General features: G+C 34.0%; 2 protein-coding genes across 2 annotated transcripts; both read left to right on the top strand.

Annotated features, from left to right (window-relative positions):
* Positions 1 to 726: 726 nt before the first annotated feature.
* LOC116110088 (protein PEP-RELATED DEVELOPMENT ARRESTED 1, chloroplastic-like) lies at positions 727 to 5054 on the top strand. The gene is made up of 9 exons (XM_031396320.1): positions 727 to 1038; positions 2186 to 2341; positions 2570 to 2638; positions 2727 to 2897; positions 3500 to 3643; positions 3841 to 3996; positions 4120 to 4185; positions 4414 to 4473; positions 4755 to 5054. The coding sequence occupies exons 1-9, from the start codon at positions 727 to 729 to the stop codon at positions 4797 to 4799; spliced, it is 1179 nt and encodes a 392-aa protein (XP_031252180.1). The 3' UTR covers positions 4800 to 5054.
* A 13409-nt stretch (positions 5055 to 18463) lies between these two features.
* Positions 18464 to 22615, top strand: LOC116110087 (protein PEP-RELATED DEVELOPMENT ARRESTED 1, chloroplastic-like). The gene is made up of 9 exons (XM_031396319.1): positions 18464 to 18855; positions 20003 to 20158; positions 20387 to 20455; positions 20544 to 20714; positions 21317 to 21460; positions 21658 to 21813; positions 21937 to 22002; positions 22231 to 22290; positions 22571 to 22615. The coding sequence occupies exons 1-9, from the start codon at positions 18544 to 18546 to the stop codon at positions 22613 to 22615; spliced, it is 1179 nt and encodes a 392-aa protein (XP_031252179.1). The 5' UTR covers positions 18464 to 18543.
* Positions 22616 to 23150: the final 535 nt, after the last annotated feature.

Below are 23150 nucleotides of genomic sequence, written 5' to 3'. Positions count from 1 at the left end.
TTAGGTAGTTATTACGAGGTAAGATTTAAAAACTAACAAAAAATACCCCATAGATTTGTTAATTTAATAAACACCCCTTAATAAAACATTAAAAATTAACAAAAATACCCACACCCACCCATTAAATACCGGTAGCCGGGCACCACCGTTGTAGGGTGGCCGGAGTCGCCATATAGATCCAGTCGATATGAAAAACGCCAAATCTATGACTAGATCTAGTCGTTGACGGCAAGCTCTGGTCGTGTTTGATCGTCAATAACGGCCATGTCTTGGCTGTCATTGACGACTAGCTAAAGCCAAAGATCTGGTCGTCAACGGCCAAATCTGTGGTCGTAGATTTGGTTTTTTTTTGTCAGATCCACAGTGGATCTGGTTGAAAAATGCTAGATCGGTATACTGCCAGCTATATCCAGTCGATAATGCACCATTATACCAGATTCTGGCTACTTTCTGGTGGTGGTGGCCGAAATCTGGCAAATGTGGGTGGATGAGGTTGTTTTTGTCAAATTTTAAACTTTTTTTGGGGTGTTTAATTAAATTAACAAACTTAAGGAGTTTAAATTAATTGAATAAAATAGAATATAATTTTAAGAGGAAACAAATGTTTATTTTGGTTAGGATAGTGCAAATTTAACTCAATAAGAAATTGGAACAAACAAATTATCTGATATTGTATCTTCTTCCTCTGTCCTAAAACCCAGGACCGTAAAGGCCAAAACAAACCAGATGTTGGGTTTGATTGCATTATCGTCATCTTCACCTTCTACACCTCTGAATCCATCGATATCCTTTCCATCACACCACCACAAACACCACTTCCCACTTTTAAAACAAACCACTAGCATTACCACCCACACTCACCAATGGAGTTTGCGTTCCTCTTATGAAGTAGGTGGCGGTTACCCACCTGAAGATTTAAATTCACCCCATAAAACCCACCTCTTCACTGCCGACCAGAGCACCGACAATTCTAACTATGAAGCTTTACTCAAAGGGGGTGACCAAGTCACTTCTGTTCTTCAGGAAATGATCATTCTTGTAGGTTTTCACTCCTCTGATCTTTTAACTATTTCACCATACCTATCATGTAGTAGGCTCAGTTATAATCGACCCTGAAAATAGTTATGTATTGTTATCAAGATATTGAATTTCTTTTATTTATATAAGCAAGAGGGTTTTATTTTTCTGTTTGAATAAGAGGCTTTTACTAGATTGAAACTTTTTGGTCTAGTATTTTACTTGTATGTAGATTAGATAATGAGTTTGATTATGAATACTCTATTTTATAAAATTAGTAAGAGTTCATTATTTTGATCATATATTACCATCTAATTTTGTTGAGTCTTATTGAAATAAAAAATTTTGGTGGATAAATTTAATGAATTCTGCATTATATTTGTTGAAATAAAGTATAAAAAAAGCAAGAATTGAGAAGCTAAAATGTGTGGAATAGTAGTATAAATTTAAGGGTCATTTTGAACATCATTGGATTTTTTAAGATGTTTAAATAAACTTAAAAAATTTTAATATAGTAAATTATATTTATACTAGATTCCACTAGTAATGTTGATTTTCCTTTATTAATATAAGCAAAAGGGTTTTATTTTTTTGTTTGTTTGCATAAGAGGCTTTTACTATATTGAAATTAAAGTCTGAGGAAGTTTACTGAAAATAGGAACACTATCAAGAAATCTTAAAAGGAGACATAGTAGCAAACCGACAAACTATGTGGTTTGTTCAAAATGATTTGTTGTTTTGACTAAGCCGAATTCGGTATATTTTCAACACTTGCTGGAGGGCATTTCTCAATATCAATGGTTATTAACACTAGAATCCGTGAGTATGAGTCAAATCCGTGACATAAGGTATTGCCAAAGGAAATTTAAGAATGGACCTAAGGAAATTTAAGAATGAATTTTATTGATGGCTTGATTAAAATCTGAGAAGTATGGTCCTAATTTAATATGGAAGTAGATAAAAGATAGATATATGATAATCTCAATGAATTACATCTCAAACTAATTCTAGATATTGGGAAATATATCCTAATCAACTCTCCTGCATCAATTAGGCAGCTCAAAGTTTGAAGCTTTTTCTCATTTGGCACTGATGTTAGTTGCTGAGTTATTAGTTCATGAATGAAGGTTCTGTTTTGTGTTTTTCTTTGTGCTTGTGTGTGGGGTAGTTGGAAGATATGAATATGAATGAAGCATCTGAGGAGGTGGCTGTGGAATTGGCTGCTCAAGGAGTTATAGGTAAAAGAGTTGATCAGATGGAATCAGGTTTTATGATGGCCCTAGATTACATGATACAACTTGCTGAAAAGGACCAAGATGATAAGGTACAATTCTACAATTAAATTTTTCGAACAAATGCATGTATACTCCTTTCAAATCTGTTTGCTCAAGTCTTAGTTTGATTTTTGTGGATGCTTTATGACTTTGAAACTTGTAAGTTTCACTGTGTATGGGAATCCTATGATTGTTTTGTTGCTATTGTTTTTTTGAGTTAAAAGATTATTGTGGAACTTGAAATTACTGTTGATAGTTTATATGTTGTTTTTGTAAAGCGCAAGGCACTTTTGGAGGTAATCAAGGAGACCGTATTATCCCATCTTACAAAGAAGTGCCCCCCACATGTAAGGAAGTCTTGAAACCTCTGGTTGATCTTTAAGAGATAATTCTAATTGTTACACAAGATTTACTATAGTTATTGCCTCTTTGTAGGTTCAAGTGATTGGCCTGCTTTGTAGAACTCCCCAGAAAGAAAGCAGACATGAATTGATGCGTCGAGTGGCTGCTGGCGGTGGTGCTTTTAAAAGTGGGAATGGGATCAAAGTTCATATTCCCGGAGCAAATTTAAATGATATAGCTAACCAGGCAGATGATTTACTGGAGGTAATTACTTGAAACCTAGTATATTCTGTTATCTCCTTTATATTGACAAGCTACTTTATTTTGTTATTGATGAACTGCTTAGGTTTTTTGTTTATGATTTCTATTTATGATATTAAGCGAACCACTTCCCCTTACTCCCTTACACCCAAGGGGGAAAAAAAAAAAAAAAAAAACCTTGTATTGATGGTTTAGTTTCTCCCATTAATGTCATTTGGCTATACTTCCCTGAGCTTGCTTTATTTATGTAGGACCACATAGCTTACTCAAAGATAGGTGCAATTGCAGTGGTATAGAAACTTTCATGGGGCATTACTTTTAGGAAACTGGATTGGTAGGGTGAGTACAAAATAGAGTAAGAAAAACCAAAAAAGAGGGAAAAACTCTCAATTTTGTCATGCTCAAAGAAGAAAATAAATGAAAGAGTGGGTGGGGTGATATGTTAAAGCATTTAAATGTGAAGAACTATCATGGTGAATGAAAAATATATTAAGTATTCATGGTCTTTGTATCTTGTTTAAATAGATGGGAATCAAAGTTTGACCAAAACATCATCTATTGTTTTGTTTCTTTAACTTTTTCTTACATTATCAATTCTTATGCAGACAATGGAAACTAGACCAGTTGTTCCAGATCGAAAACTACTTGCAAGGCTTGTATTGATCAGAGAGGAAGCTCGGAATATGATGGGAGGTGGAATATTGGATGAAAGAAATGACCGTGGCTTTACTACTCTTCCTGAATCAGAGGTATTTCCCTGCATATATAAAATGACTGGCTGCTACTTGTCCTCAATTCTTTGTTTTTATCCATATATATTATTGAATAACAGTGTTCTTTGTTTTGAGGAAATCTGTGCCTAAAGGTTGTTTTTTTATTGTTCTTCTTGTAGGCATAGAAGTTGTTTTAGTTATCATTGGTGTAAACACAAATCTTGCCATTGCAGGTGAACTTCTTAACCAAACTGGTTGCTTTGAAACCTGGGAAAACTGTCGAAGAAATGATAAAAAATGTAATGCTTGGGAAAGACGAAGGTGCAGAAAGGTATGGAAGTGATGAAGTTGATACTGACGGTAGGAAATCCAATGGAGTTAGAGGAAGGGTAAGATTCATTACACAATATGGTTATTTCCCCAGTAGATAAAAAATAAGTTATCTTAGATTAGGTCAATGCATCTGCAAAATTATTGGTGTTTGTAAGTTGACCCTCTTATTATGATATTAGGAAAGTGTTACGGGACTGAAACCTCTTCCTGTGCGCCCTGGCATGTTTCTTGAGACTGTCACCAAGGTAATCATCACTTTGCAGAACTATTGCAACTTAAATGGACTTGAAGACATGATAAGGAAATTCCGTCAAATAACGAACTTCATTGATTTAATATAAATGACACATCTCTTGCTTTTATTTGCTTTGGCTTCTCCCATCATCACTCAGTTACATTCTATGAAGTGATCTAAGAAGCTGGTATATATGCATAGATTGATGCTGATGAACATTTATTCCTCGACTTGTCAGGTCTTAGGCGGTATATACTCTGGAAATGTCCCTGGTATTACAGCACAACATCTGGAATGGGTAAGTTTTATCTTCCCTCATAATTCACATAACTTTTTCTCTTGATACTGAGAATCTGTTTTCCCATAAACTAAAAAATGCCTTCATTGTAAGTGTAAGTTTCTAACTCTATACGAGATACTTTTCATGTGACTTGGTTGTTTCTGTGCAAATAATCATGCATTGATTGGTTTAAGCAAAAGGGTATTATTATTTGTACTAGTTATGGTGCATTTGATGACGCTTGTAAGGGTCACATCATTCTTCCAACGACTCATTTAATTTGTTCATCTTGTATCTAGGTTCATCAGAAAACCCTTCAAGTTCTTGAGGAGATAGCATTCTAATAATTACCGTCGGAGATGTCCCATTCTATTATTAACCATTTTTTGTTGTCTAATGCTGTTGGAGTTTTGAAGAAAATGGATTATAGCTTATGTTTGGTAAATACTTCTTCCAACTCTTAAGCACTCACTGGCTGAGTAGTTGTTAAATGTATGATTGATTGTATATAAGTTCAAGAAAATTTTGCCCTTCAACATTTTACACAGCAGAAGTATTCCTTGAATAATATGTTGATTTCCCCATAACCTTTCAATTTTGTTTTACTATATTTCATATTAGTTACTGCCCTTTGAAACCCATGTCATCCAAGTCTTATTTTGTATCAGCTAACAATTTACTTTCATTAGTTAGTTAGGGGTGTGTTTGATCTGCTGTATTACACTGCATTAAGCATGTGAATAGTGCTGCCAAAGTAACTTTTTATGATAGTCGTGTTTGGCCAAGTTATAGAAGGCTGTATTAAGTGAAAGAAAATATATGTATGCTTAAAATAAAATTTTAGATAATTGAATTGAAAGTTTAAAAAAAAAAAAAAAATTAAAGATAGAAAAATCCTTATAAATAATTAGAAGCACATATTACAACTAAACAATACAAAAAATATATAGATCAAAATAATTAACGGTACTTTAAAGAAAAAAAATAACAAGAAATTTATTTTTTAAGTAATTAAAAACTTACAATTTCATATTGTTTATAACCTAATACATCTCATTGCAAATATTCTTTCTCCAATTAAATATCTTTTTGTTCTAAAAATGATTTGAGTATCATAAAAAAAAAATAGGGTTTATGAGATAATAGTGGAGTGTTAAAAGTATTTTTGAAAAATAAGAAATTAAAATTAATTTTAATAATTTAATATAAGGGATAAATTTGTTATTATAAAATTTATTAGAAAGTGGGGTTTCTTTAGTCTGTTTGTGTTTGTGGGATGCCAATAGATCCATTCTATTTTATAATACATTACCTCTAATATAGCTTACATTTTGGTTAGGGCCCTTATTCATCATCCCCAATGATATTTTGGGAAGAGTTTTCAACCCCTATTTATTTAAGAATAATATTACATATACATCATTTCTATACAATATTTCTCATACAATATTATGTGGCAAGATGTGATTGGATGAAAGTTTAATTTTAACTTTAAATTAGCCAATCATATCTTGCCACATAATGTTGTATGAAAATGATGTATGTGTAATATTACTCTTTATTTAAACAGTATTCAGGAATGTTATATTATTGGGAATGTTATATTAATGAAAAGATAGATTACCTTGAAGATTACTGAGAATGTTTAGAGAAATGTGTTTGGTTGGTTGGAATAAATCGATGGGTATGTTATATTAATATGTTTAGTTGAGAGGAATAAATTGGTGGATATGTTATATACTATACTAAATTGACCTCCTTTTTAAATATTAATATAATATTATTTTTTTGAATAATTTTTTTTATCCCCTACGTTTGAGATATTGCTAAAACACCCTAACAACCAAAAAAATTTAAAACTTAACAAAAACACCCTTACCTACCTCAAGCCACTACCGGTTGCTTGTCACCACCGGCGGTGGCGATGGAAGTGGTCATAACGGTGCACGATCGGCCAGATCAGGCTGACTGTGCGCTGATATGGCCATTTCTGGCTAGATCCATCATGGATCTACCATAAATGATCAGATCTACGGTTAGAACTGGCCGTCATTAGCAACTAGAGTTTTGGCCTTTGATAGCCATAATCTAACTGTTTGGTCATTAAGGTCAGCCAAAGATCTGGTCGTCGTTAACAGCCAAAAGCCGTAGATCTAGCCATTTCAAGTCAGATCTACGGCCATATCGGTACGGTCATTTTCAACGAGTTCTGGTGGCGGTAGGCGGTGGTCCTAGGTGGCCTGCAATTTGTTTTAAATATAAGGGTATTATTGTCTAAAAACTTAATTAAATAAGAGTAAAATTGTAATGACAAATTAATTTCAAAATAAGGGCATTATTGCCCAAAAATTTTATTAATAAAGGGTAAAATTGTAATAAAAATAAGATTACCAAGTAATTTTAAAATACCTAAGAAAATAGAGGTAATCAAATTACCTCTTATATTACCAACAGTAAATACTATTGGTTTTAAAAGATTACTGTAATCTTATATTACTTGACAACCAAACGTGATAATTAAATAATAAAAGAAGACATTACCTCTTAAGGGGGTGTTTGGTTGGGGGTAATGTGGGATTACTGGAATCATGTCATCTTATATTACTTGATTACTACGTTTGATCGTCAAGTAATATAAGATTCTGGTAATCTTCAAATACCAATAGTAGTTACTGGTGGTAATATTGGAGGTAATCTGATTACTTTCATTTTCTTAGGTATTCTAAGATTACCAGGGTAATTTTTTTTTGTTATAATTCTGTCTCTTATTAATAAAATTTTAGGACAATAATACCCTTATTTTTAAATTTATTTACATGAATATGACTTTTACTATTTTACCCCAATTAATTAACTTTTTGGACAAAATTACCCTTAAATTCAAAACAAATTGTTGCCCACCCAAGTCACCACCCCCACCCACCTACCACTACCTACCGCCGGCAACCACAGCTGCGGCCAGCCACCGTCGCTGTCGGAACGGCTCAAGAAAGGCCAAAAATGGCCGTCGTGCGTCGATATGGCCGTTGACGGCTAGATTAGATCTGGCCGTTGACAGCCAAATCTGTAACGTCTGGCCATTTCCAGCCATATCTCTAGTTGGAAATTGCCATATGACGCACAGAGGCTATTTCTTGTCTTTCGTGCGCCGTTAGATTGTCAGTTGCCGGCGGCCGGCAGTGGCTAGGTTGGTGGGGATGCTTTGTTGATTTTCCAAACTTTTATTATGATGTTTTTTTTTTCTAAGTTTTTAAATGCAGGGGGGTTATATAATCCAAATAATAATCAATATTAAAAAATAATATAATAATAATATTTAATTAGAGGACAATTAAGTAATTTAAATAACATACCCACCAATTTATTCCTCCCAACCAAAGATATTAATATAACATACCCACCAATTAATCAAACACATTTTCCTAAAGATTCCTAGTAATCTTCAAGGTAATCTAACTTTCCAATAATCCAACATTCCCAGTAATATAATATTTTCTAAACCAAACGCCCTCTAAAGACAATTACGAGTAAGGGCATTATAAATTCTAAGTACACCCAAACTCTATTTTATAATTTTAAACCTTTATTTCTTGTATAAACCCTAAATCTAAACAATCATAATCATATAAATTGTATGTTTAATGAAAAAATACTTCCATTTTTCATTTTCGTACCATTTAAAATTGATATTTTTTATTCTAAAAATTGAAATTGGAGAAATGGATGTAAAGAAAATTCTAATTAAGTTTTGAAGGGTATTTTGGGTATTAAATGGGGCTTAAATATAAAATTGGTGTATTTAGTAATGGGGGATATTGATCAAATAAGTGGTGACTAAAATCCACTTCCCTAATATTTTATGAAATTATTTAAAGAAAGAGTAAACGACTTTTTCCCACCCAAGGTTTGGCCTAATGACACTTTCCCACCAGCCAAGTTTCTTAATGAAATTTTCCCACCACCGTTACAATTTGTCCGTTAATTTTAACTGCAGAAGGACAAATTGTAAATACTGCTTACTCTTATTAATTATCTGAAAATTTGGATAGTTTGGGAAGCTGGACAATAGTTAAATGGATGTGCATTTGTTGAAACAAATGATGGTCAAATATTGATTTCATTATATAGTAGTCCTTTGAGCCATATGCTGGGGTGATTATATTCTCGATCCTCAGTTGGTTTTAGCTTCATGTAATTTGGAAGCTAAGTAAAAGGGTCAAACAATAGATAACTCATAGATATATTCTTATATCATAGTGTTTCTCCTATGTCTATTTAGTTTTCATCTCTCTATTTGACCTATTTCTTGATTTCTCAATTATCTATCTTTATTTTTGTCTTTAAGCTTGACTCGTTTTTTGGTTACAGCTTAATCAAGTTCATATCTAATCCATCTTAACTTAAGCGGATCTGTTAGACTTAAATAATAATATTCTTCTTGTGCTTTCATTTTAATATATTTAAAGTAGGTTGGACCTAAAATAATAAACATTTTGAAATAGGAAGAGAGTTTGCTTTCCAAGTGATGATGATCACTAAACATTTGAATTTCCCTAAATGTGAATGTTTTATTTAAAGTATAAATCTAATTGTAAACTCAAGTGACTTTCAATTATACTCTTAATGAAACGATAAATGATATGTTTTTTAACTCACATGATTATTTGACATTTAATAGTTTGATTAAAGCATGCTAGATCATACTAGACTTAATAACCTTAGTGCATTTCAGTTATTTTTGTCTTTGTAATTTTCATTGAGGGCAATTAGGTTAACTCACATGATTTTTTTTTTTTTTTTTTTTGGGTTATTTATGTCTTTTAAACACAACCATAACATATTAAGCATTAGATTTAGTAACACAGTTGTACAAAGAATTTCTTATATTATATTATAATAAAAGAGAGTTTGTTTTCCAGGTGATGATCGTTGATAATCTTATTTCATTTTCCTATCATGTATTATAGTGTATCTTTGTTATCTTAAAAAGGATTTGTTTAGACTTAAATAATAATATTACTTTTGTGCTTTCATTAAATAATGTTATGCTTACTCACGAACTTATTAACCTTTGTAAATATAAAACATAGTACATGTACCATAACTATAGTATGGGTACCATATGTAATTTTAATAAATGTGAGTAAGCATAGCATTATTGGCTTTCATTTCAACATTATTGAAGAAGATTGGACATGAAATATTGACATTTTGTAATGGGAAGAGATTGTTTTTCCAAGTGATGATCTTCTCTCACAGTCCCATTATGAAAACATAAAATCCTCTTATAAAAACATAACCAGATCTTCAATGATATAAAACACATGACACCCAATTTGTACAGGGGATACATAGCGAATCAGCAAGCAATGATGAAGATTGAAATTCCAGTTAACAAAATAGTGGAATGGCATGTGGGTTAAGGGTCTACCTAAAACAAATTGGTACTATTAATATAAATATAAATATAAATTGGGGGGATTGGGTGTGTAGTGAGGAGTAGAAGCAAACACAGCAAGGATTGCTACACATTCCTACAATTATTTACAAATCCCTTTTCCCCACAACACTTTGCCTTTTAGTTTTGCCTTTAACATGACATATACCTCCCACCGACTTGGATTTGTCACCATACCTTTCTCTTCTTTTCCCCACTTTCCCATTTGCTTATTCCTTTTTAATAATTTGATATTACCCACGTGACACATCTTTATTATGCAACTATTAAACATTTGGTTAATGACTCAAGTGACAATGTTATTTTTAGTTTCTATTTGGAGCGAAATATTTCATTTAAGATGATGTAAATTCATCTCTATTATGGGTTAGTAACCAAATTAGACGTACATTAGTGCACTTGATATGTATCTTCATGTGAATGTGAGGTCTTAGTCTTTACTTACCTAAGCTACACATTTATATCTCGATAAGATTGACTGTCATGATTGTCTCGACCCTGTTGTAACCTATGAGCTAGATAGGACATCATGCAGGTGGTGGAATCGTCGAGGAATGCTGCCTAGTTGGTCTTACTAGTATTCATATGTTTGTCTCACTTGTGTCAATGCACTAAAGAACCTCGTCACAAATCACACCAAGGAAAACTTAATGTAGTGATTTTGGTAATTGCATATCATAATATAAAGTGATGTTATTATATTTGACATATACAATCAGTTCATCGACCAATACAAACGCTCTTTTTGTTATTATTATTCTATACATTAAAGACACAACTTTTATGTGTTTTGAATAGATTAAAATCTAATTAATATATGACTAGGAGTTGTATTTTGAGATCATTAAAGATTAGGATACATGAAACAAATAAATTTGTCATATTCAAAGCTTTGGAAATGAAATGTTCAATGAAAGATTTTATGTTTTGGCATAAAATGGGATTTGTTTTTGCAAGATAAAGACATTGCATTTGGGAATTTGAAGGTTGGCATTTGGCAGATGTTGTTGCCTGTTGGTCGGTCCATGTTATATTCGTAAGTTCAAATTCCATTACCATTGAGACATGAAAGCAATACCATGAAGCTAAACAAAGATTTTAACTTAATTCGCGCGCATCCTTCTCAAAAATATTTGTCTACTTTGTTTTTGATTAGTTGGACAAATTAATTAATTAATTAAGAAGAAAACATGCGTCAAAATAATTGTTTTTTTCCATTTCTTTAGGCTAAATTTGATTAATGACCCAAATCAAATATAGGTTTTTTTAAAGTAGTTAATATCATATAATAAGAAAGAATTAATGTTGGTTATAAGAGCACATCCATATATCAAATCTAATCAATCAAACTCATAAACACCTCCATTTTCTGCTACAATATCTCTATCTCTATCTCTCTGTCATTGGTCCCCTCTTTCACATGCCCCGTTTTATGTTTCTATTTCACCCTAACTGTGATATGCATTATGCTATATTAATTACTTTATTTACCCTCTTCATTTCTCATAAATTATAACATTTCTTACTCTTTTACCATTCTTTTAATTAAAATAAAATACTTTTTCAATAATGCAATTATGCTATTAGTCGAAGCTAATAAAACAAAACATGAGATAGACGGAGACTAACGTTGGGGGTAACAACAATAATGCTACGGACATCGAAGACCTACACTAAAATTTTACACTGAATGATGTGTCAACTGAGTAGACACAACCACGTAGCATATTAATAAATAATTTATAAATGAACGACTGTCTATCAAATATGGATGGACGTTTATGATTATTGGACGACCGTTCATTTTAAATAGACTCCCATTCATGAGAAAATAACAATGGATGGGCGTTCCTATTAGATGGACATCCGTCCATTGTTTGAGTTAAAAAATTTTACATACAGAAAGAGTTAATACAATTTTCATAAGTGGATTATACATCTTTTTTATTTCGAAAAAAATAATAATTAATATGTTGATACGTACCCTTACCTACCATACAACATATATACAAGAAAAGCAAAAATATCACATATAAATTTTTTAAAGCAACTTGATTAATAAATATATGGTCCTAGATGGCATAGCTTTCAGAGCAGGTAATCAAGCTAAAACATTTGAGTCTCAATTGTGTGTAAATTTTTTTAACTCAAACAATGGACGGGTGTCCATCTAATAGGGACGTCCATCCATTGAATATGGACGCTTGTCCATAATATATGGACGAGCGTCCGTGATTTTTGTTTTAAAACTTTTTTATTTTAAACAATGGACAGACGTCTATTCTAGATGGATGCCCATCCATAATAAATGGACTCCTATCCATAAAAGATGGACGAGAGTCCATTGTTATTTTCTTATAAACGAGAGTCCATTTAAAATAAACGGCCGTCTAATAATCATGGATGTCCGTCCATATTTGATGGACCACCGTTCATTCGCGAAATATTTGTTAATATACTACGTGGCTGCGTCTACTCAGCTGACACATCATTCGATAAAAAATTTCGATGTAAGTCTTCGGTGTCTGTAGCATTATTGGGGGTAACAATGACACGGGGTGTTTCTTAAACCGAAGGAGAAAAATGTATTTTGCAATAGAAGTTACCAGTAAGCAAGTGGTTTGAATTGTAATTGAAGTCGAAGGTAATAATAAATTTGAAANTTTAATAATACCACACTTACAAACAAATCTTACTAAAATTTTCATACAAAGTAAGTAAAACAAAAAGTAAAACTTATTAATTTTATTTTTCTATTCATTTTTTATCACATTATTTTATATAGAGATCTTTGTAAAATTTCTTTATAAATGTAGTATTACTCTTACCTTTTTTCTTTACTGCAATAGCAAACCCTTGATTTGATTGGTTTTGGGAACAATCCAACCAAATTAAGTTTAAGTGGTTTATGTCAGGGTGTATTTGATTGGGAGTAATCTTCCCTTATTAAGGTAACTTCGCCTTATATTACTTCATTATCACGTTTGATTATCAAGTAATAGAATATTATATAGGAAGTAATCTGATTACTTCTATTTTTTAGGTATTTTAAGATTTCTAGATAATCTTAATTTTGTTATAATTTTACTCTTCATTATTAAAATTTTTAGACAATAATACCCTTATTTTAAAATTAATTTACATTAACCCTGTCATTACAATTCTACCCCTAAATAATTAAAGTTCTAGAAAGTAATGCCATTGTTTTTAAAACAATTTACAAGCCACTCAAGAGGATTTTTAGCAGTTGACCACCACCACCAGCCACCGAAAACCAACGTCGCAGAAATGGTGCATGACCAGCCAGATCTGGCCGACCGTTTTTGGCCAAATCGATGGCCGTGGATCTAGGCTTTTTTCAGTTGGATAGCCACCAGTATTAAGCCCAATCTGGGTTGATTCCAACATCATCGTCGGCCCCAACCACCACCATCTTACTTCTCTTGTTTTCCTCTTCAAATCCCACCAAACCCCATCACCAGAGCTGCCCCTAATCGTTGGTGAAGCCCACTGTTTTTCTGCGCAATTTCCCTTTTTCTTGGCGCTGTTTTGGTTGCGTTTTCTACCGAAAATCACCCTCACTTACACCGGTCGACTCCCCTTCACCTCCTCTTCGAAACCCCTCAAAGAACATCTCTGGTGCACTTCCTGATCGACAACCAACGATGGTTTAAGCGACTGATAATGGCTTGGGTGGGTGGGAGTGTTTTTATTAAAAATTAAACTTCTATGTGGTTGGAGTGTTTTAGCAAAATCTCAAATGTAAGAGGTTAAAACAAATGATTCAAAAAATAATATTATATTAATATTTTTAAAGAAGGGCAAGTTAGTAATCTATATAACATACCCACCAATTTATTGCAACCAATCAAACACAATTTCCTAAACATTCTTAGTAATCTTCAAGGTAATCTATCTTTTCATTAATATAACATTCTCAATAATACAACATTCCATAAACCAAACACACCCTTAGGGGTAGGGATGAGCCACGAGCCGAGTAGCTCGCGAGCTACTCGAACTCGGCTCATCCCAAGCTCTAGCTCGACTCGAAATCAATTGAGTCGAGCTCAAGCTCGAGCAGCTCGTGAACAGTGACGAGCCGAGTTCGATCCGGGCCGAGCTCGGCTTATCAGGCTCGCGAGCTTAAACGAGCTTAGGGGGCAATTTGCAAGATTTTAAAAGTTTTTTTTATTTTTAAGTTGTTAAAATTGCGTAGACAAAAACGCAGAAGTGCAGAACCCATTTCAATTTTTCAAAGCTGAAACAAAAACTCAAAAAGTAAAACTTAACCAACTGTAACCTACCAGATTCAACAAACTTAACCACAACCTCCCTCCAGGCCTCCACCTCCTCTTTCAAAGTTAGGTTCCGCTATTTCACACGCTAGGCCCCTCTCGTTTCCATTTTGCAACACACCTGAACCAGTTTGGTGGGAAACACCCATTTTCTATTTTTCTTTTTATTTGCCGCCTCGTGCTTTTCGTCAAGTTCCGTTGATGGGTTTCGTAGTTCAGAGGCTGTTCTCAAATGGGTAAAGATTATTTGTTCGGTAACTTGGGGAAAAATAGGTTCTTTTATGGTCTTTGGCTGGATTTTTTTTTTTTTTTTTTTTGAGAAATGGGGATGTTTGATGGGTTTGGCAGTACATGAGATGTTTTGGATTGGTATAGCTAGACATTTTGACAAATTGGATTTTTATTTTCTTTTTGTTGGGTTGTTGCTGTTCTTGATACGTGGGGATCTTTTATTTTTTAAGGAAATAGGGTTTGTTCAATGATGAATTTGTTAGTAGAGAAGTTTCTTCCAATTGGGTAGAGTTTTGATTTCTGGTATCTGTTAACAAATGGGTTTGTTGTGTAGTCGTCATTTGTGACATGGGTTTTTGTTTGATTATCTGAAGAATTTATGGACCGGGGGAGGTTATTTGTTTAATGAACTTGTTCATTTTGTTATTTTCTTTGTAGTTTTATTGATTGTTCTTTTTTGGAGCTCAACAGTGTTTTTTAGTTCCAAGAATTGGATACTAATATTGCATGATTATTGTGGTTTTTGATTATTGGCCGGAAAAGGTGGAGGACTTCTTATTCTAAGATTCAAAGATTCAAAAACACTTATCGAGTTTTGATCAGGCTCGAGCCATACTCGCAAGCTCGAGCTCGAGCTCGGTACTGCTCATCACGAGCCGAGTTCGAGTACCGAGATACTCGGCTCGGCTTGGCTCGGCTCGTATACATCCCTACTTAGGGGTGTTCAAAATTACCCACTAACCGAACCAATATGATAACCGAACTGAATTTTTCAGGTACCTGAAAATCTAGCTCAGTTTCGGATAGTAGTTTGATAGATACCCGAAATTTCGGTTCGGGCACTGGTTCAATTTTTAAAAAAAATTGGGTACCCAAACCGAATCGGTGTTTTGAAATTTTTTAATATGAGTGAGGATTAGGGGTGTTCAAAAGAACCAGTTGGAACTGGAACCGATGGGTACCCTGGGTTTGGTTCTGGTTCCTACCCAGAACTAATCGTCAATGGGTAGGTTCCGGTTCCAAATTTTTGGAACCATTACTGTGTGGTTCCGCTTTCGGTTCCTATAGTTAGGAACCGGAATCGGAACCAGGAACCAGGAACCGAGACTAATATAAAATAAAATTAAAGATTAGGGGGGTTAATAAAAACTTTTATAGAAAAAGTAATGTGAATACATTTATATTTATATTTCATAACATTTAAAGTAAGTTGGTTTGACTTTTGAGAATCTACCTTTACAAAGTAATAGAGTTTGTAATTTTGAATTTATAATTTGTAATTTTATTTTTGTTAACAAGTGCCAGGTAGGGGGGTATTTGTAAGTTTTTAAGAGTTTTTTTACCATCTTAAAAACTTTTGGGGGTCCTAAATTTTACAAGGTACCTAGAACCGGAACCGGAACCGTTGTTACAGGTTCTGGTTCTGAGTACCTAGGAACCAGAACCGTCGGTTCTGGTTCTGGTTACAAATTTCAAGGAACCGTCGATTCCGGTTCCGGTTCCTTCAAAAAGTGTAAGGTACCCGAAACCGAACACTCCTAGTGAGGATAACTTTGACTTTTCATTTTTTAAAACCCTAGTTTTTCTTCCTTTTCCTCTTTTTCTTTTTCTCTTTCATTCTTCTTTTTCACCATCGCCTCTTCTCTTCTCTACCTCCTTATCCTCTTCCGTCTCCTCTTCTTCTATCTCCTCCATCTCTTTGGCTCTTGCTTCTATTTGTCCTTATCTTTCTCTTTATTCTCTTATCTTCTTTTTCTCTTTCTCCTCTTCCTCCTCTCATTTTCTTGTTTTCCTAACTACTTCTTCACTTCTCTTCTACACATATCTCTGAAACCCAAGCCAAATTAAACACAAATTTAAACTAGAAAACTCACAGATCTCCAAAACCTAGACAATCAAAACAATGATGTGCCAAATCGGTTAGGATGGTGATGGATGTAAACAATAGGGCCAAGAGAAGGTGAGTTGAATATATGAGGGGTGGCCAAAACGGTGAGGGTAGGTGTGGGGAACGATGGTGAGGAAATGACGGTGGAGGTGGGAGGTGACAGCGAGGGCTGAGGGAAGGAGGTGGTAAAGAATAAGAAAAAAAAGAAGAAGAAGGGGGTGGTGGTGCAAAGGAAATATAGAAAGGAAAAAGAAGATGAGATCAAATAATGGAAAGAAAATAAAGAAATAAAAAAAAGATTCAAATTCGGTTCACAAACCAAGTACCCGATAATCGAACCCAAAATTTGGTTCAGTTCAGAACCAAGTAATTTCCAAACCAGCTCGGGTATTGGGTACCCTTAAAGCTAACCCAAATATTCGGTTTGGGTCAACCAAATGCAAATCCGGTTCAGGTATCCGATTTTGAACACACCTAGGTTATGTTGAACTAGCTTGGGATTATTGTAGCTCTAAATATAAGAAAAATTTAGCATTAATCAACTTCAAAATATCATAACGAGTAGCAACAGTTTGATCGAAACTAGCTTGATATTATCGTTCCTCACCCGTCTCCTCCGAGGGCCCAAAAGAAACCCCCCCCTGACCGGTGAGCACCAATTCCCTAGACGCCCTTCGTTCACAAACTTTTTTAGCTTTTAACTTGGATGAAGTCCTTCCAGGCAGTGCTCTGATTGTTGAAGCTCGTGATCCTTTGCTTTTCAATGCCCTTAAAAGGGGGGTGAGTGACCAACCGAGCGATGATTCTTCTGTGGATGGTCGGGAAGGGTTGTTAGCCATGGTGTTTGTTGTCCACGACAACATCAACGCCAAAGATGTCGAAGTAGACTTTCACTCTGACATGGTATGGCCCATGCTGCAATCCCAACATTCTAGACCTCTGGACTCACCAGCATCAAAGGGCAAGAAGAGTAAAAAGAGAAGGCGACGATCTTAATTTCTTTCTTTTCTTTTGTTGAGCTTGCATGCTCCTTTTGGCATATGTACCTTTTATAGGCCTTGGGTTTGAGCATGTGTGCTTTTTTTTTCGGGCACCTGTGCCTTGTTGCTTTTTTTTCCGTGTCTCTGTGTTCCTTTGGGCGAATGTGCCTTGTTTGAGCTTGTGTGCTCTTGTGTTTGGGTCTTTGTGTCTCTGTTGTCTTTGTTGTGTCTTTTAGCCTTTAGGTCGATTGTGTTACTGGGTAATTTTTTTCTTTTTGGCTCAATATACTTAAAAAAATATATATACGACTAATGATGTGTGGGTACAGTTGTCGAATTGGATTGCATAAAGAGACTTGTTGGTTGGGCATAAGGGCATTAATGTCATTTAACACATTTTCATCAAAACTAAGACAAGTAATTGTGCATTTGTTTTAGTATTTTGGATAGGATTTTTGAAAAAGTAAGAGTTGAGTGGTTATTACGAGGTAAGATTTAAAAAGTAACAAAAACACCCCATTGGTTTGTTAATTTAATAAACACCCCTTAATAAGACATTGAAAATTAACAAAAACACCCCCACCCACCCATTAAATACTGATAGCCGGCCACCAAATTCGAGGGTGGCTGGAGTCGTCATATCAACACACAACCGGCTGGATCTAACCGATCGTGCTCCGATATGGGCTTTTCCAACCAGATCTACTATGGATTTGGCCGGAAAATGCCAAATCTACGGCTAGATCTAGCCGTTGACGGCCAGCTCTAGCCGCGTTTGATCATCAACAACGATCATGTCTTGGCCGTCATTGATGACTAGCTACAGCTAGATCTTTGACCGTAGATTTGACATTTTCTGGCTAGATCCACAGTAGATCTGGCTGAAAAAGGCTAGATCGGTGCACTATTAACTATATCCAGTCAGTAGTGTGCCATTATACCAGATTCTGGCCACTTCTGTTGGTGGTGGCCGAAATTTGGCAAATGTGGGTGGGTGAGGTTGTTTTTGTCAAATTTTAAACTCTTTTTTGAGGTGTTTAGTTAAATTAACAAACCTAGGGGGTTTTAAAAAGTTAAATAAAATAGAATATGATTTTCAGAGAATCAAATGTTTATTTTTGGTAAGATAATGCAAATTTAACTCAATAAGAAATTGGAACAAACAAATTATCTGATATTGTATCTTCTTCCTCTGTCCTAAAACCCAAAACCGTAAAGGCCAAAACAAACCAGATGTTGGGTTTGATTGCATTATCTTCATCTTCACCTTCTACACCTCTGAATCCATCAATATCCTTTCCATCACACCACCACAAACACCACTTCCCACTTTTAAAACAAACCACTAGCATTACCACCCACACTCACCAATGGAGTTTGCGTTCCTCTTATGAAGTAGGTGGCGGTTACCCACCTGAAGATTTAAATTCACCCCGTAAAACCCACCTCTTCACTGCCGACCAGAGCACCGACAATTCTAACTATGAAGCTTTACTCAAAGGGGGTGACCAAGTCACTTCTGTTCTTCAGGAAATGATCATTCTTGTAGGTTTTCACTCCTCTGATCTTTTAACTATTTCACCATACCTATCATGTAGTAGGCTCAGTTATAATCGACCCTGAAAATAGTTATGTATTGTTATCAAGATATTGAATTTCTTTTATTTATATAAGCAAGAGGGTTTTATTTTTCTGTTTGAATAAGAGGCTTTTACTAGATTGAAACTTTTTGGTCTAGTATTTTACTTGTATGTAGATTAGATAATGAGTTTGATTATGAATACTCTATTTTATAAAATTAGTAAGAGTTCATTATTTTGATCATATATTACCATCTAATGTTGTTGAGTCTTATTGAAATAAAAAATTTTGGTGGATAAATTTAATGAATTCTGCATTATATTTGTTGAAATAAAGTATAAAAAAAGCAAGAATTGAGAAGCTAAAATGTGTGGAATAGTAGTATAAATTTAAGGGTCATTTTGAACATCATTGGATTTTTTAAGATGTTTAAATAAACTTAAAAAATTTTAATATAGTAAATTATATTTATACTAGATTCCACTAGTAATGTTGATTTTCCTTTATTAATATAAGCAAAAGGGTTTTATTTTTTTGTTTGTTTGCATAAGAGGCTTTTACTATATTGAAATTAAAGTCTGAGGAAGTTTACTGAAAATAGGAACACTATCAAGAAATCTTAAAAAGAGACATAGTAGCAAACCGACAAACTATGTGGTTGCTTCAAAATGAGTTGTTGTTTTGACTAAGCCGAATTCGGTATATTTTCAACACTTGCTGGAGGGCATTTCTCAATATCAATGGTTATTAACACTAGAATCCGTGAGTATGAGTCAAATCCGTGACATAAGGTATTGCCAAAGGAAATTTAAGAATGGACCTAAGGAAATTTAAGAATGAATTTTATTGATGGCTTGATTAAAATCTGAGAAGTATAGTCCTAATTTAATATAGAAGTAGATAAAAGATAGATATATGATAATCTCAATGAATTACATCTCAAACCAATTCTAGATATTGGGAAATATATCCTAATCAACTCTCCTGCATCAATTAGGCAGCTCAAAGTTTGAAGCTTTTTCTCATTTGGCACTGATGTTAGTTGCTGAGTTATTAGTTCATGAATGAAGGTTCTGTTTTGTGTTTTTCTTTGTGCTTGTGTGTGGGGTAGTTGGAAGATATGAATATGAATGAAGCATCTGAGGAGGTGGCTGTGGAATTGGCTGCTCAAGGAGTTATAGGTAAAAGAGTTGATCAGATGGAATCAGGTTTTATGATGGCCCTAGATTACATGATACAACTTGCTGAAAAGGACCAAGATGATAAGGTACAATTCTACAATTAAATTTTTCGAACAAATGCATGTATACTCCTTTCAAATCTGTTTGCTCAAGTCTTAGTTTGATTTTTGTGGATGCTTTATGACTTTGAAACTTGTAAGTTTCACTGTGTATGGGAATCCTATGATTGTTTTGTTGCTATTGTTTTTTTGAGTTAAAAGATTATTGTGGAACTTGAAATTACTGTTGATAGTTTATATGTTGTTTTTGTAAAGCGCAAGGCACTTTTGGAGGTAATCAAGGAGACCGTATTATCCCATCTTACAAAGAAGTGCCCCCCACATGTAAGGAAGTCTTGAAACCTCTGGTTGATCTTTAAGAGATAATTCTAATTGTTACACAAGATTTACTATAGTTATTGCCTCTTTGTAGGTTCAAGTGATTGGCCTGCTTTGTAGAACTCCCCAGAAAGAAAGCAGACATGAATTGATGCGTCGAGTGGCTGCTGGCGGTGGTGCTTTTAAAAGTGGGAATGGGATCAAAGTTCATATTCCCGGAGCAAATTTAAATGATATAGCTAACCAGGCAGATGATTTACTGGAGGTAATTACTTGAAACCTAGTATATTCTGTTATCTCCTTTATATTGACAAGCTACTTTATTTTGTTATTGATGAACTGCTTAGGTTTTTTGTTTATGATTTCTATTTATGATATTAAGCGAACCACTTCCCCTTACTCCCTTACACCCAAGGGGGAAAAAAAAAAAAAAAAAAACCTTGTATTGATGGTTTAGTTTCTCCCATTAATGTCATTTGGCTATACTTCCCTGAGCTTGCTTTATTTATGTAGGACCACATAGCTTACTCAAAGATAGGTGCAATTGCAGTGGTATAGAAACTTTCATGGGGCATTACTTTTAGGAAACTGGATTGGTAGGGTGAGTACAAAATAGAGTAAGAAAAACCAAAAAAGAGGGAAAAACTCTCAATTTTGTCATGCTCAAAGAAGAAAATAAATGAAAGAGTGGGTGGGGTGATATGTTAAAGCATTTAAATGTGAAGAACTATCATGGTGAATGAAAAATATATTAAGTATTCATGGTCTTTGTATCTTGTTTAAATAGATGGGAATCAAAGTTTGACCAAAACATCATCTATTGTTTTGTTTCTTTAACTTTTTCTTACATTATCAATTCTTATGCAGACAATGGAAACTAGACCAGTTGTTCCAGATCGAAAACTACTTGCAAGGCTTGTATTGATCAGAGAGGAAGCTCGGAATATGATGGGAGGTGGAATATTGGATGAAAGAAATGACCGTGGCTTTACTACTCTTCCTGAATCAGAGGTATTTCCCTGCATATATAAAATGACTGGCTGCTACTTGTCCTCAATTCTTTGTTTTTATCCATATATATTATTGAATAACAGTGTTCTTTGTTTTGAGGAAATCTGTGCCTAAAGGTTGTTTTTTTATTGTTCTTCTTGTAGGCATAGAAGTTGTTTTAGTTATCATTGGTGTAAACACAAATCTTGCCATTGCAGGTGAACTTCTTAACCAAACTGGTTGCTTTGAAACCTGGGAAAACTGTCGAAGAAATGATAAAAAATGTAATGCTTGGGAAAGACGAAGGTGCAGAAAGGTATGGAAGTGATGAAGTTGATACTGACGGTAGGAAATCCAATGGAGTTAGAGGAAGGGTAAGATTCATTACACAATATGGTTATTTCCCCAGTAGATAAAAAATAAGTTATCTTAGATTAGGTCAATGCATCTGCAAAATTATTGGTGTTTGTAAGTTGACCCTCTTATTATGATATTAGGAAAGTGTTACGGGACTGAAACCTCTTCCTGTGCGCCCTGGCATGTTTCTTGAGACTGTCACCAAGGTAATCATCACTTTGCAGAACTATTGCAACTTAAATGGACTTGAAGACATGATAAGGAAATTCCGTCAAATAACGAACTTCATTGATTTAATATAAATGACACATCTCTTGCTTTTATTTGCTTTGGCTTCTCCCATCATCACTCAGTTACATTCTATGAAGTGATCTAAGAAGCTGGTATATATGCATAGATTGATGCTGATGAACATTTATTCCTCGACTTGTCAGGTCTTAGGTGGTATATACTCTGGAAATGTCCCTGGGATTACAGCACAACATCTGGAATGGGTAAGTTTTATCTTCCCTCATAATTCACATAACTTTTTCTCTTGATACTGAGAATCTGTTTTCCCCTAAACTAAAAAACGCCTAATTGTAAATGTAAGTTTCTAACTCTATACGAGATACTTTTCATGTGATTTGGTTGTTTCTGTGCGAATAATCATGCATTGATTGGTTTAAGCAAAAGGGTGTTATTATTTGTACTAGTTATGGTGCATTTGATAATGCTCGTAAGGGTCACATCATTCTTCCAAAGACTCATTTAATTTGTTCATCTTGTATCTAGGTTCATCAGAAAACCCTTCAAGTTCTTGAGGAGATAGCATTCTAATAATTACCGTCGGAGATGTGCCATTCTATTATTAACCATTTTTTGTTGTCTAATGCTATTGGAGTTTTGAAGAAAATGGATTATAGCTTATGTTTGGTAAATACTTCTTCCAACTCTTAAGCACTCACTGGCTGAGTAGTTGTTAAATGTATGATTGATTGTATATAAGTTCAAGAAAATTTTGCCCTTCAACATTTTACACAGCAGAAGTATTCCTTGAATAATATGTTGATTTCCCCATAACCTTTCAATTTTGTTTTACTATATTTCATATTAGTTACTGCCCTTTGAAACCCATGTCATCCAAGTCTTATTTTGTATTAGCTAACAATTTACTTTCATTACTCAGTTAGGGGTGTGTTTGTTTTGCAGTATTACACTGCAAATATTTTTTAAGTAATTAAAAACTTACAATTTCATATTGTTTATAACCTAATACATCTCATTGCAAATATTCTTTCTCCAATTAAATATCTTTTTGTTCTAAAAATGATTTGAGTATCATAAAAAAAAATTAGGGTTTATGAGATTATAG

Source organism: Pistacia vera, unplaced genomic scaffold (assembly GCF_008641045.1).
Source record: "Pistacia vera cultivar Batoury unplaced genomic scaffold, PisVer_v2 Contig596, whole genome shotgun sequence".
Lineage (NCBI taxonomy): Eukaryota > Viridiplantae > Streptophyta > Magnoliopsida > Sapindales > Anacardiaceae > Pistacia > Pistacia vera.
The sequence above is the reverse complement of the archived record's forward strand: the minus strand, read 5'-3'. Positions and strand labels throughout refer to the sequence as shown.